Source organism: Xiphias gladius, chromosome 19 (genome assembly GCF_016859285.1).
Source record: "Xiphias gladius isolate SHS-SW01 ecotype Sanya breed wild chromosome 19, ASM1685928v1, whole genome shotgun sequence".
NCBI classification, from domain to species: domain Eukaryota; kingdom Metazoa; phylum Chordata; class Actinopteri; order Istiophoriformes; family Xiphiidae; genus Xiphias; species Xiphias gladius.
Window position 1 is genome coordinate 20,036,248 of NC_053418.1, and position 14,249 is coordinate 20,050,496.

The 14,249-nt window shown below is 39.1% G+C and overlaps 2 protein-coding genes across 3 annotated transcripts; one reads left to right on the top strand and one right to left on the bottom strand.

Annotated features, from left to right (window-relative positions):
• Nucleotides 1-564: 564 nt before the first annotated feature.
• Nucleotides 565-4,612, top strand: tgoln2 (trans-golgi network protein 2). 2 transcript variants are annotated; one of them, XM_040155641.1, is made up of 4 exons: nucleotides 565-838; nucleotides 2,344-3,185; nucleotides 3,854-3,937; nucleotides 4,038-4,612. In XM_040155641.1, exons 1-4 carry the CDS (start codon nucleotides 784-786, stop codon nucleotides 4,041-4,043), a joined length of 987 nt encoding a protein of 328 aa, XP_040011575.1. In that variant the 5' UTR covers nucleotides 565-783; the 3' UTR covers nucleotides 4,044-4,612. The 2 variants fall into 2 exon arrangements, with proteins under 2 accessions (XP_040011575.1, XP_040011576.1); XM_040155642.1 differs by having other exon boundaries at nucleotides 2,347-3,185.
• A 1,812-nt stretch (nucleotides 4,613-6,424) lies between these two features.
• zgc:153044 (uncharacterized protein LOC751678 homolog) lies at nucleotides 6,425-7,252 on the bottom strand. The gene has a single exon (XM_040155643.1). The coding sequence runs from the start codon at nucleotides 7,124-7,126 to the stop codon at nucleotides 6,578-6,580; it is 549 nt and encodes a 182-aa protein (XP_040011577.1). The 5' UTR covers nucleotides 7,127-7,252; the 3' UTR covers nucleotides 6,425-6,577.
• Between the last annotated feature and the right edge of the window lie 6,997 nt (nucleotides 7,253-14,249).

Sequence of the window (14,249 nt, forward strand, 5' to 3'; positions counted from 1 at the left end):
CGACTTGCTCAGATATGCAAACATGCATTGTTTCACTATATACATAGCTATGTGCAGGCATCTGAAGGAAATGTGCAATGACAATCCCTGAAAAGGGCAAGAGGGGCTTTACATCTTCTCTGTTTGAACAACTGTCATCAACAGCATGAACAGCATTTTGATGACACATGGATGACAGTGCATTTATCTAACCCTTTTCACTTAGCTGCAAGATCTGTGAGACATAAGGGAATCTGACTGGTTGTGTCTGGTCATATGATTTCTTTGTATATAAACTGGTGGGTTCAAGGTTTCAGGGTCAGGGACTTCGAACTGCTACACTTGATCGGAGGTGACATTGTTGGGAAAGGTGCCGGGAAGTGGCACTTTCTAGATTATCATGTGAGAGCTGAAATTAAATGTATTGTAATAAATGGCACTGAATATATTTTAATCTGGTTGATGCATTTTTTTTTCGATATTAAATTTCAACTGCAATTGAAATCAGTTTAAGTAAGACGTGAAGAGCACGAGGGAACTTTAGTTACCGGCAAATACAGCAGCCCTGGTGTGTCAGCAGTCCAGCTTTAGATGGCAGTAGAGCCCATCTCCGTGTTGTTGTTGTTGTTGTTGTCACCAGCAGAAGAAGAGCAAGCTGGTTTGTACACGGAAGCTGGAACGAGACTTGTCAAACCTTTCAACCTGTCGAGCCGGATTTGTCCACGCAGCTTGTTCCCTGTGCGCGAAGGGGAAACGGACTCAGTGGATTTGATGGTTTGTGTTTTCACCGGCGTGTAAGACACAATGACGCCGGCTTTCCTGCTTCTCTCTGTATTTCTGAGTTGCTGCTTGGTCACAGGTGAGTGGAGTTTTTTTAATCGTTTTTTCCCCCCTTGCTATCAGTGCCTTCTTTAGACCCAGAGATATGTTGGGACTCCCTCATAATCCCTATTAGCTAATGCAGCTAGTCTTCTACAGTTGAATTACAACGTAACACTTCCTTTAAATGAGAGACGTTGAACTGATCACGTCCCATCAGCTCATCTGACGGATTTTTTAATTTACCCACAAGGAAACGTTGGGAATATACAAGTGCCTTCAGTTTAAACATCAACTACGCTTTACTGAATATTCATTATGCAAAAGGAAACAGGAAGTATTGACTGCAGACAAGTTAAGTGGAACAATTTGTTTACTTTTATTTTCTGTTACAAAACTACAAGCACCTGACCATATATGACGTTAAACAAAGTAAAAAAAACACGGAAAACAGAACCAAACAAAGCAAAAGCAGTGCTTATTGTGCTAGCTGGTATGTAAGCAGCATGGCTGGGTTTGAGTGTGAGATTCCTTTTGAGATTTTTCGTTTGTTGGGTTGTTTGTTTATTGATACGGTTATGCGAAAAGTACTGGGCTGATTTGCACCGAACTTGGTGGAGGGGTGGGGCATGGGCCAGGGAAGAACCCGTTAAATTTTGCGGCAGATCCGGAGCATTTACTGTTAATTATAATTTTCCCCCCCTGAAGTCTGGTGTATGTTGTTTGATATTTCTAGATCTTCATGTACTCCTTATGAACCATTTCCTTTCCAAATTCCCATTAATTACACAACAGACTACAAATGGCAGCTTAATTATATGCCCAACCAACAAGGACTCATATTCTGAAATCTTCCTTGCCCCAGTTTTATAGATGTGTGTTAATTCATTTGGTGACAATTTTGAGTGAACAAAATTTTAGTTGGGAATATGCACAGTATGAGGGCAATAAAAGTAAAAAAATAAAGCTTTTAAAAATAGAATTTCACACAGGGGCCCTCTGCAAGATGTGGTCACAAGATTAAAGAATAATGCAGGACCCCACCTTATTTGATGTTGTACTTTCCAAATTTTCATGGGGCAATTCCCTGCTCTCTCCTCTAATTACCTGTCGTTTCTCTGCTGTTGCCATCCAATCAAGGCATAAAAACTTTCCAAAAGAATAATTCGTCATTAGAACTCTAGAATAAAAAAATCATTATAGAATTACTTTTATTATCATTTGGTCTAGTTCAGCCTGTATACCAAACTAGCTGTCATATTTCCAAATGTTTTCCAGTGTGCAGAGGCCGCCTCCTTGGCCTTTATGTTATGCTATTTACAACATATAATCTAATCAGCTAATAAAATAATAAGTTTGCAGTGGAAACAATCAAGGAAAAGTAAGGAGGACAAACAAGTAGATGTATCTAGGTTACTAATGCAAAATCCAAAAATTCACAATGGCAGCATTCATGGCTTTTATTATTAGATGGCATTATAGTGTCTGTTGTCCTGTGTTCTGCTGTTTAAATTTTTGTTTGTTTGTTTGTTTGTTTTTTCAAAGTAGGGGCTCCAACAGAAGGTGCTGGGGACTCAGTTTCAACCATGATACAGCCAAGCAAACCAGTTCAGGAAAAAAACCATGAAAATATAACACTAGACTCTAGTATAGATGGGAAGAGTGGAAAATTAAATGATACTAATGGAGTGGACGATCAACATCAGATAGCAGGAAAGAATGTACAAATAACGAAACCTAATGAAATGTCCAAGTCCAAGACCAAAATACCAGATGATGAAGGAAGATCCAAGAAAGATCAGATGGAAATTGATATGGCAGGAAAAAAAAAACAAGAGCCGGAAGACTTTGGGCAAGAGCAAACAAAGATACAAAGTCAGCAAGGTGAGCTCGTGGAAAACGACACAATGACAAACATTCAGAATCAGGGGCAGGTGCCTGGTTTGCAGAAGGATCAGCAAAATTCCACTGAAAAAGAGAAAAAGAAAGACACAAATGTGAAAACCAGTGATCACAAGCCTAAAGACATTCTGACAACCAGTGGAGAAAAGCTGACAAAAGGTCCTAATACTGTTGCTAAGGAGCAATTGCAAGTAACAAAGGACATCCAGAAGGGAAAGCCAGAAGAACATGCCAGTAAGAAAAAATCAGAAGAGGCCAGTGAGAAAAAAACAGGAGAAGAGGACGGCAGTGAGAAAAAACCAGGAGAAGATGCCAAAAAGGAAAAGCTGGGAGAGGAAGGCAGAAATAGAGAAACAGGAGAGAATAGTCACTATAACTCATCTGGAATGAAGGATGAGGCAGAAAGCAGTCATTTCTTTGCCTACCTTGTTTCTACGGCTGTGCTGGTGGCAGTGCTTTACATCACTTACCACAACAAGCGCAAGGTACTTGGCCTCTAACACTTTGGTTTTCACTCATACCTTTCCGAAGCACACTTAATGTGTTTCCACTTACCCAGATTTCAGTTGCAAATATTGTATGTGAGTCAACCATTGTGGTCTGTGCATTCTTGTTGCAGCACATGAAGATGAAAATGGAATTTTATGAAACCCAAAAATTACAGTGCTAGTTCTGTCACACACTTTTGTTTTGTATTAAGTCAGGTCCCTACTATGTGAAACGGAGTAATTTAACTCATGGCAGTGTCGAATGCATGAAACAGCACAATTCACTGCACATCATTTGTGTACAACTGAATATTTGGCGCATGTGGTCAGTTTTATGCTAAGTGAGTTTACTGTATTGATATGCGAGGAATATAAATCTTCTCATTTAACTTTCGGCAGGGAAAGTGAATATGCAAATTTCCCAAAATGTCCAACTATTTCTGTAAGATGCTGAAAAACTGTTTTTATGTTAGCTGAATCATTTTAACTCTGTTGCCAAGTACTGTGTGGTATATAATGGAACATACATAGAAAGAGAAATCCACTGTGCTATCTCTTGTTCATTACTAGTGTAATTGAAACCACGTTTGTTTTGTAGAACAGGTTAGCCAGGTGAAACCAGTTGAAAACTTGCCAATATCTTTGTCTCACTTTTTTCTCAACAGATAATTGCCTTTGTTTTGGAAGGAAAGCGATCCAGATCCGCACGTCGACCTAAATCCTCAGAGTACCAGAAGCTGGAACAGCATGTAGGCTGCTGATATAAAGAAATGCACCCCCTTTTATTAAATTAAAATCTAATATCATTAAATATTTTGTGAGTTTTGAATGCTCTGCATTTTCTTTCAGATTTGATCTCAAGTCATTCTCGTGAAGCCATTGCCTGGAGCAGCTGAAAACACTGGGTTGTGTGAGAAGAGGGCGAGTGGATACTAGTGTTAGATATTTTCTTGGTTTACTCTGCAGTGATTTCAATTTGTGTTAAATGAAACATTGTTCTATTTTGTACCTTTTAGATGCTTATTGCATGACTATGCAGACGACATTGTTGCCTTATTGAGGGAATTAGTGAAATGCAGTGAGTGCAAAATAAGCATGATGTTTTTGCACTTGTGTCGTTATTCCACTTTTTAGGCAATCTTGTAATTCGACCTGACTAAGGTCCTGACTCAGGATATTTCAGTATCAGATGAAAATATTAGCCGGTTGAATTGCAGCCTTGTTTGTACAGTACATTATTGATTGCACTGTGTACCTAAATAAGCCATCTGAATCTTTGTAAAATACTGGCTGTGTACAATTTATGTTTTAAATGTCTATTAGTTGAATGGAATCAAGATTTCCATTAAGATGTGCAAAAGTATCTCAGCGGGATATCTGCTTACAACCATATGGTGTTGGCCAGATGAATGTAATATCAAACTTTATTTTCAGAATGATGTGCTTGCACAGTGCTCACCTACTTCAGCTTCTTAACGGCAGCGTCTTTAAAATGCAGACAGATAAACAGATATCTGTGCTTAAAGTAATAGTTTATCATTTAAAATATGTTTATTTGCTTTTTTACTGAGAGTTGGATGATTAGATCAACTCCTCTCTCATAGCTGCCCAGTAAGTATAGCACTAAGGGTATAGCCAGCTGCTGGCTACCTTAGCCTAGCATAAAGACTGGAAATTGGGAAACAGTAAGCCTCATTCTGTCAGAAGATTACAAAATCTGCCTTCCAGCACCTCTTAAAGTTCACTAATTAACATGTTATATTCCTTTGTTTAATCCATACAAAAACTTAATTGTTAAAATTACATGTTACAGTTTTACAAGGGGCTACGTGCTAGACTATTTCAGGGACTGGAGCATTTAAGCTAAGCTAAGCGAGCCATCTGCTGGCTGTAGCTTCATATTTAGCGAACGCACAGGAGAGTGGTATTGATCTTCTTATCCCACTCTTTGCAAGAAGCTGAATGAGCATATTCCCAAAATGTTGAGCTATTCCTTTCAAATACAACTCAGTAACTGACTCAAGTTTTAAGTGCTGTGAGGGTGTTGGGTAAACAAGTAAATGTCTCTCTTTTTATCCAGATTGAAAGTAATGGAAAACAATCTGCGTGGTGTGGGTGGTGGTGTTTAAATGTTGGTTATCTGCAAACTGTCAGCCAACTGTCAGTTGGCAGTGCACTGTTAGAAAAAATGTCTCTGAGGATAGGTTGACCACTAATACATTAGATTTAGACTTTCTTCAAGAGTAGATGTGTGTCTTGATGTTTAGAGCTGACAGTGTTGTGCCAAATTGTGAATGATTTTACTGTGATTCAGTGTGTGACTCTTGTATTGTGCCTGTTTCATAAATGAATATTATATTTTTACCGGTTTGGTGGTCATAATCTATGTTATGTAGCGAGTAAAAGAGATATAACCCAGTTGTTCCTTGGCAGATTCAGTCTCAAAAATATATTTTTATTGTGAGCTCTGCAAAGAAAATTCAGCATTTCCATAATCTTTTTTTTTTTTTTTTTTTTTAATAACACATGGCTCTTTTAATGAGTGAAATAAGCACCAGAATTTGTTGGAATATAATGAGTCATTCTTTCATACAGTCTGGATGTTAGCATGTTTTCAATATGTTTAATGACTTTATAGCTAAAGTAACTAAGTGTAAGGTATTTATTTCAATTAATTAAGATGAATATTGATTCTAAGATGAAATGCTTTTTGTACTTTGTAGCCTCAGATGAGTTTGATTCCTGAACTGCCTTCATTGTCACAGCTAATGGGGTAGCAAAGACGAAAAAATTACACATTTATTTTTCAAACTTTCAAACTCTCCAATCTCTTCTTTTTTGATAAATATTATAATTTGCTCTCTTTGGGCCTCAAACAATGATTTAAATGAAATCGCATGAGAAAGTTAGAAGGGAAATCTCCCTTTGATGTAACTGCTAACAACTCACAGACATCTGAAACTTAACAAAGGGTCCCAACTAGACGTTTTTCTAAGCAGTCCATTAGCAAATTGGTTGGGAACCACTGGTTAAATGTATTGTACTTTATAAGCTTATCATATGTCGTTTTAATGTAACACTGTATTCTGAAATCTAACATGTAATTATAGTTATCAAATAATTACAGTTGAGTAAAAATTAGGCTACAATATTTTCCTCTGGAATTTATAAACTAGTATAAAGTATAGCACAATACTTGAGTAAATGTACTTCATTAAATACCACCACTGCCCATAATAGGTCAAGAAGGAACATTCTTTATGTCTCTTTCCATGAATAAACATCATTTTTGGTTACTGCCACCGCACATAGGCGACACAGTACATTTCATCACTGCGAATCCATGTCCCACTGCCCCACACATAAAGTATTGCAGCAAGGTAAGGTGCTCATAGTGGCACCATATTTCTGGCCTCCTCTTCATATATGTCTGGTATCTCTCCAATGGGGGAGGAGACCATTCGGACAGAGTTGCACCCACGAAGCTCCATCTCATACCGGATGAGCTGCTTCCAGAAGCCACTGTTCGGCCTCACCACGGGCCGAGAGGCCTTCACCCACCTGTGGGCGTCCAGGAGTGTCACACCCCGGTGCTTCATCAGATAGGCCATGCACAGGGCGGCGGAGCGGCTCACGCCGGCGTTGCAGTGCACCAAGGTGCGCCCTCCGCGCTCTGCAGTGTGCTGTATTTGATCCGCCACCTCGTCAAAGTGACCGCTGAGAGGAGACAGCGGGGAGTCCGAGACCGGGATGTGGATGTACTCGAGCCCGGGAGTAGGAGGAGGGCGGCTGCTCGCGGTCTCGGTAACGTTGACGATGCAGCTGATCTCATACCGAGTCACCTGCGCGGGATCACCGGCGGCTCTGCCATTACTGAGATAAAGATGATCGGTGACTTGGCACAGGCCCGAGAGACCTGCAGGACCCGACCGATGCATACACAGTAGGCAATTTACCGCGGCAAAAATATTGTGAGTATCCTGGATCAGGCAACGCGGGACAGACGCCTACTGCTACTAGTAAGGCAACTCAGGAAGGCCAAACTTGTGTGAGCGCACACGCTGTCGCCCTCCGCTGGAAGGGGTTTTCATGAGGTACACATAACAAATTTTTTTCCAATTTTCATGTATTTTGATAAGAAACCATAACAAATAATGATTCATTTAGAAATTGGCCTAATTCCATTTTTAGATGTTTAGTGTAACTTATTTTATTGATAGTTTATTCCTGTATTTTTGCTTAATTTCTATTTTTTGTGTAACAATTTTGCAAATTTGATTTTGAGTACTTTGTTAATAAACTGTGTTAATATTATTATTAAAACGCTGGCATGAAGAGAATTTTTTTAAAAAATTAAACATATTTAAATGAAGAAATTAGGGGTGCTCAAGAGTGATCAAAGCCATGCTGGGCACATGGCAGGGGGCAAGCAGTGAAATTTACCTGCTTAAAATAATGTAAAAAAGTTTCAGTGCTGGGAAAATTTGAAGTGATTTGGAGTGATGTTAAAGAAAAGGTTTCGTAGTTACTAAGAAATACAGATTCATCCTCCACAGGGACATGAATGTCAGAGCAAATTTAATGGAAACCAGGTGTGTAGTTGTTAAATATAGTCAGGAGAAAATGGCAGTCTTGCCAATGGACAAGTTGTCCAGTGGTATGACTGCCATTTTCTGTAAAGAATCTTCAAAACTGAATGAAACATGACAATAAATGAATGGGTCACTTAATCAGTAAACAAATCTGTCCATTACATGTATCTATCCAACACTAGTAAAACCAAAACACAGTGACTTACTACAAGCTGGTGTCTATTTCATCCACCAGTTGGGCCTTTGTGTCGAAGGGGTGGGTGAGAGCCTTCTCTGGAATTATACTCTTCTCTGCATCTGTGTGTAGAAGGCATTTCAGAAGGCCGACAAATGCTCTCGGCTCCTTCAGCTCAATGGATTTCTGCATCTCTGGGTAGTGCTGCATTTATAACACAGAAGGTGCCAGTTCAGTTGAACTGCTTCCTGTCTCTCAGCGACAGAGCAAATTGTTATCATTTCATTCTTTAGTCATGAAATGGGCCACAGACTGTCGTCAGGTTATCCAGACTTGTAAAAGGGCTCCCCCATATTTTGGGCTTGATGCCAGTGCCAACCTGGTACTCCCTTGGGCTCAAGAACACTCACTACTTCCAGAATTTTGACCTGTGGAGAAAATAGGAAAAATGACATAGGTGCTTGTAAGTGACATAGCATGGTGTCAGCAGTTAATTTAATAAATAAAACATAATCAAGAATATGTGAAAAAAATGTAATCATTAAAAACCATTTAAATAAACTACCTCTCTTTTCGCAGCAACCTCTATTTTTAGGATTTTGAGAGCCATGTCCTGTGATTTGCTCAAATTCACACCCTTGGCAATTTTGAAAATCCTGAACAAAGTAGCGACTTGTGCTGCTGCACAGTATGCTTTTTTTATCAGCACCTCAGAGCTCTCTGATTTTTTCTTTTCAGAACATGAAGAGAGAAGGAGAACGTGTGAAGGTTACACCATGGAGTCAGCGGGGCTCATTTAGTCAACACACTTGCACAAATGAAGCTGAAGCGTTCATGTGCTCATGTAAATAAACATTTTGTTATTATTCTACGACCACATGAAGAAGAAGAATATTTCCGATACTGAATAGATATATAATATATATTTTAATAATAAATAAGTATTTTAGAGCTATAGCTGTCGACATGTTTAATGTTTGTATTCTGTGGTCTGTTTTTGCCATCGTTACCTGGGTTTACTTGTTTATAGCAGACTGTAGTAGTTCACACACTTGCACACACACGGACGCACACACGCACACACACACACTGATTCTGACCTGGACATGAAAACCAAGTCTTAACCCTCAGACACCACTTTGAAGTTGTTTGGACTGGCCAAGATGTCTTCACAACGATGGTTTCAAATCAAAATTTGAAACCTATAAAAATTACATAGCTCAGGCAAGATTTTGATAATATAATATGTGGCTTTTTATGTATGTTTTTTGCTAAATTGCCTTAGTTCCTACACTTTGGACTCTGGACATTAAACTTGCCTTATTTTGGAATGTACTATACAGATATATAATTACTTCAAATACAAATGATACATAAGTAGAAGTATGTTTTAGCCATACACAACAGGGGTCCAGGGATGGCAAGGTCTTTTCGTCGATCGGTCGACCACTTTGGTCCAGACTGAAATATCTTGACATGTGTCGGATGGGTTGCCATGAACTTTCCTGTAAACCTTTATGGTACCCAGAGGATAATTGATATTAAACTAGATCCAGTAACCGGAGCATGTTCATTATCTTAATTTTAGCCAAAATGTTAAGCCCACTTGCTAAAACATCTGCTATTGTGAGCACAAGTCTGCACACAAACAGGCTGCGAGCGTCACTGTCAGACGTGGAATATTTTATCCTCTGTTTCCATCATCTGTTTATTGATTTGACTGTTTGCTTGTGACTTACTGTATTAACCAGATGCTTCTTTAATGTAAAACACAGATTTAAACTAATAGAACTTTTCACATCTTGACTAAAGCAGGTCAGCTAGATTGGCCCTCTGACAGAAAATGAAAAGGAAGGGTAGAAGTGCAGATATTGAACTTTGTTGCTGTTTGTCAGTTCAGCCATTTCACAGTTTATTGCTGTTTTACAGTTGAATTTTATGTAACCTACAGCACATAGTGCTGTGTGTTACTATGTATCACAAACTAGTTCAATTCAGTTGTATAATGACTTGTATAAAAATTCAGTATATTATGATTTCAAGTTTTCCTCAAGCGGACTGGATGAGGACCGTAATTGTCTTGCAGTGTCTTGTGAAACCACCTTCTTCATTCCTTTATTTTGATGTTCACCATATGACAACAGTATTGTATCATGATTTACTCATCCATACGCAAGATATCCCAAAATCCTGTGAATACATAGTGTCCTTTACTCTAGCACCATCGTTAGGTCCAAAAATGCACCATACAAATCTTGGAACTATTTCTACTCACCAGAAAATAAACCCTTTTGATTAAACATAGCCTTTCCTCTGTCACCAGACTTAGGCCTGTTTTGCTCAATTAGTGGTAAAGAAAAATAAAATAATAATATTTCTTTCATCAAACTTTTTTGTTTTCACATGTGCATTACACCTTAAAAAGTGTGATGTATGTTCGGTTTTTTTATTTCATCAGCACACACTGTTTTTCTGTTAATAAGTAATAGATTTATCATTATTATTATTATTATTATTACTTTAAAAACTATTTCCCTCATTTAAAAAAGCAAAACGACAAAGTTCTTCACACACAAAAGCAGTGAAATCCAAATCACAGAAAATATCACAGGAGCATCAACGAACAAAAGTCACAATGAGACGCTGAAATTAAGCCTAGGCATCACAATATGGACAAATGCATGCGGGTTAATGTGGAGAAACCAGTCAATAATGAAGTTAAAAACAGTAGTTATGTTACAGTATGCACCTTTAAGTGACATTATAGCCGAATACTGTAGCGTTTTCTGGTTTGAAGTGGTTGCTGTGTATTAGCTGGTGGTGTTAATGCATGCAGGCAGTCCTCGGTTGCCCAGGAAACACAGATGGTGGATGAAGGGCGCGCATACAAAGGACCATAAACCTGTGGCAGCAGCTGGAGACCGAGACCACGGATTAATTCAGGTCTGTGCAATCTCGCTTAGTAAAAGACGTCGCTATTCTCTTTAATGCCTTCCATCCATTTTCTTTGTCCCGGGGCTTCCGTCTCCACTTTCCTGTTTTCCCCGGTCTAGACTCCCATCAGCGCGCAGCTGTTGTTGGCACTCCCACATCTGCTTGTTCTCAGCTCGGCAGCCATATAGACGATGTTCAGCCACGGCTCATGTTAGTGCGTAACGGGTAGGTCCAGGAGGCGACGAGCCTTTTACTGCAGGCGAAGTCACTGCACTCACACAGCGTGTATATGCGGGTAAGGCAGCTTGCCCTCAGCCTGGAAAAAGAAGAAGAACAAGAAGATGTGTTTTTTTTTTTCTTTTTTTTTTTTCTCGCACCGTTTGATGCTGCGGGAGAAGTGCGTGATGAACCTGGAGAGCGCTGGTAGGAGAAAAAAAGACCCCATAGTTTCTATTATCCTGTTATTCTTTCACAGTCAACATTTTTATTGCGCTTATCCAACTCGTTCATATTGGGTTTTTCCTGTTCTTTGATTAGATAAACATTGGCTCATTTAATTTCCTGCAGCAGAGGGCCTTGTCCTGCCTCAACCTGACATCCTTGCAGGGTTTATGAATATTAAAATATGCTTATTTATAGAAAAAAAAACCCCAACAACTATTTCTGGTGGAAACACTCCAGAATAGTAATCTACGACTTCTTTAATCTCGGGCAAGATGTTGTGCATCAATACTGTACTGTACAGATAGATAGTATAGCACGGGCTATAATAGCCTACCCTATTTTTGCAGTGCTTGGCCAACAGATATATCAAGCCTTAGCCAGGGTCTAAAATTCTGATTGTATTTTTAGCTTTTAGGCTAATATTAGGCAAAGTGGGCCATTACATTTTTAAAAAATGCAATGTAAAAACATAGTAAACTATAGAGCTTTATGATCAGCTGTGAAATGTTCCACACACTTATTCAGTATGCTTTTATTTTTTAGGTAACCTTGTGGTCAGTGTTGCATGGACTTTGCACTGGATTCATCCGCAGAGCTGCTGACATGTCACCAGTCAGGACACTGGGAGGATCCAAGTGGGAACCAACAGCAGGACAGGTTATGTGTACAGGCTGGATTACGTTCATTAAAATCACAAGGGAGGTTAATTTTCACACAATATCAGATGGAGGATTTAATAGCATTACTCAGTGAGTTAGATAACTGGCATCAATGATGACGATCTCAAGTGATTTATCTTTTAGCAGTGGGTGTATTTCATTTCCATTTGTCTCTAAATAAAAAGCATTAAAGAGAAACAATAAAATGAAAGAACAGGCACTCCCTGGGGTATCTTGGAAGGACAGTCGGGTTGTGTTCCACTCTTCTGCTGGTTTGTGTTGTGTGTTCCTCTCCAGTTACACTGTTGAAAAAGCAGATCGGGGCTGGCACTGGACCTCGCTGTACACCTGGTGACATCGCACCAACGCCCTCTGCTGTGCTGCCTTCACAGACTGGTAAAAGATCTTTCAGGAGATTAACACCACAGTGACTTCTATTTCCCTCATATTCACTTGACACTCTACACCTTGATTTGTTGTAAAGGTTTGGATGAATATAGATTGCAGAGCCCATTTTTATGGAATCTTATCTTGTTTTTGAACGCATACAGTATGTCTCCCTGTGTATGTGTGTTAAGCCTCTGTGCTGGATGAGAGTGCAGATAAATGGGGAACAGATGTGTTTTCCACTGTATGCTACTCTCCTCTCCAGGATTATGGTTAAGAGGGGAGATAAACCAACCTAAAAGTGGAGACCAAATAAGATTAGCATAATCTACTTTTAAAATTCATTTATTCAACATTTTGCAGGATTATCCTGGGAAAAAAATGTTTGCATATTTGTTAGACAAAAATATGTCTTTAAAAGCATGTCCTTTAAAAGGGGTCAGCAGGGATGTGAATCACATCCTCATTCACTTTCTTCCTTTTGATTTACTTTTGACTATAACAACTGTCATGTCATTTCTCCTGCAGTGATTGATGCACGGCACCATTACTGCTGTCCTGTACCTTCAGAAGGAGAGGATCCATGTTCAAGGGTTCCCCCAATGAGAGATGACTTCTGATGCCTTTGTGTATCAGCGAAAAGAGCTTTGAAGAGTTAAAAAGGCCGCCGCTACTTTGTAGTCAGTGTCAGCGTGATCAGATTTAGCATGAAGGTATTTCATGGGTAGTTTTTTGAGTCCAAAATTTGCGGCAGTTTTTCCATTTCAAATGTGTGTATTTCTCCCTAGCTGTGAGTAATGCTAATATAGCTTCATCCATCCCCACTCTCATTTTTTTTTTTTTCTTTTTTTTCCCGGCTGCTCAGAAACACTGACACTGCAGCCATCGAACACCTCACGCTTGCTTTCTTCAGCTGCCGTGTGCAGTGTTCTCTTCACTCTGTTACCTTGGTTACTCTGTCTAACACTTAAGGCACCTATCCCCTCTAGGAGACACTTTAAATGCACTGGAGGTGGTGTTTTAACAGTAAACTTCTCAACAAAGCAAGCATGTATCTATGTTAGATCTAGAACTGGAAAGGCTCTAATATTTTAAGACTCTAATGATAAAAAAAAAAAATCTGCTTGAGTGTGTGAGGATGGTGTTCTCACATTTGACAATGTGTAATTCACACAGTATGTTTTTGTTTGAAACCTTAATTTGGGTTTGACACTATATACAGTACATTCTTTTTACTGTTGTTTGTGGGTGTTTTTGTGTGTCTGCGTGAGAGCATGTGTTTGTATGCATGTTCTCTATTTGTGTGTGTGTGTGTGTGTTCATTCCTGTAAATGTGCATGTTTTGTCTGTCTGATAGAAATGTATTTGTAATGGGCCTGAAGCTATAAACCGCTTCTATAAGCTGCTTTACAGTGATTTTCTCATAGCTGCAAAACTTTTAAAATGCCCGAAGCTCTTCTTTTAGCCACTGGATGTACCAGAAAAGGGATAAAAAATATTTACAAATGATTCTTAGCGTTTGCTACAACCTCATTCGAGTACCAGTGGGGTGGGAATTCTTTTGATTTAGATAATCATATGAATGACTCTGGCCATTAATGGTGTGTAGTTCTCTAAATGATGCCTGCTGGAATTAATTAAACTGTCCTGATGCTTTCAGCCCCATCATCTGATACTTAAGCAAATTACAGCAAATGCTAATAATTATGTGCAAATAGCTTTTTGCCGAGGTCTGGATTGTACTAACAGTATCTCACTAATATCTAACAGTACTAATGTCTGCTAACAGTCGGATGATTACTAACCTGTACTCTGAATGCTGATGGCTGGCCTGGTTCTCTCTAACCCACTGACTAACCCTCTGCTTTTC

Bases quoted from the DNA above. Each gene is read 5' to 3' on its own strand.
- zgc:153044 (XM_040155643.1), bottom strand. From the start codon at position 7,126: ATGCATCGGTCGGGTCCTGCAGGTCTCTCGGGCCTGTGCCAAGTCACC.
- tgoln2 (XM_040155641.1), top strand. From the start codon at position 784: ATGACGCCGGCTTTCCTGCTTCTCTCTGTATTTCTGAGTTGCTGCTTG. The intron at 839-2,343 runs GTGAGTGGAGTT...GTTTTTTCAAAG, and splicing joins GAGTTGCTGCTTGGTCACAG to TAGGGGCTCCAACAGAAGGT. The intron at 3,186-3,853 runs GTACTTGGCCTC...TTTTCTCAACAG, and splicing joins CTTACCACAACAAGCGCAAG to ATAATTGCCTTTGTTTTGGA.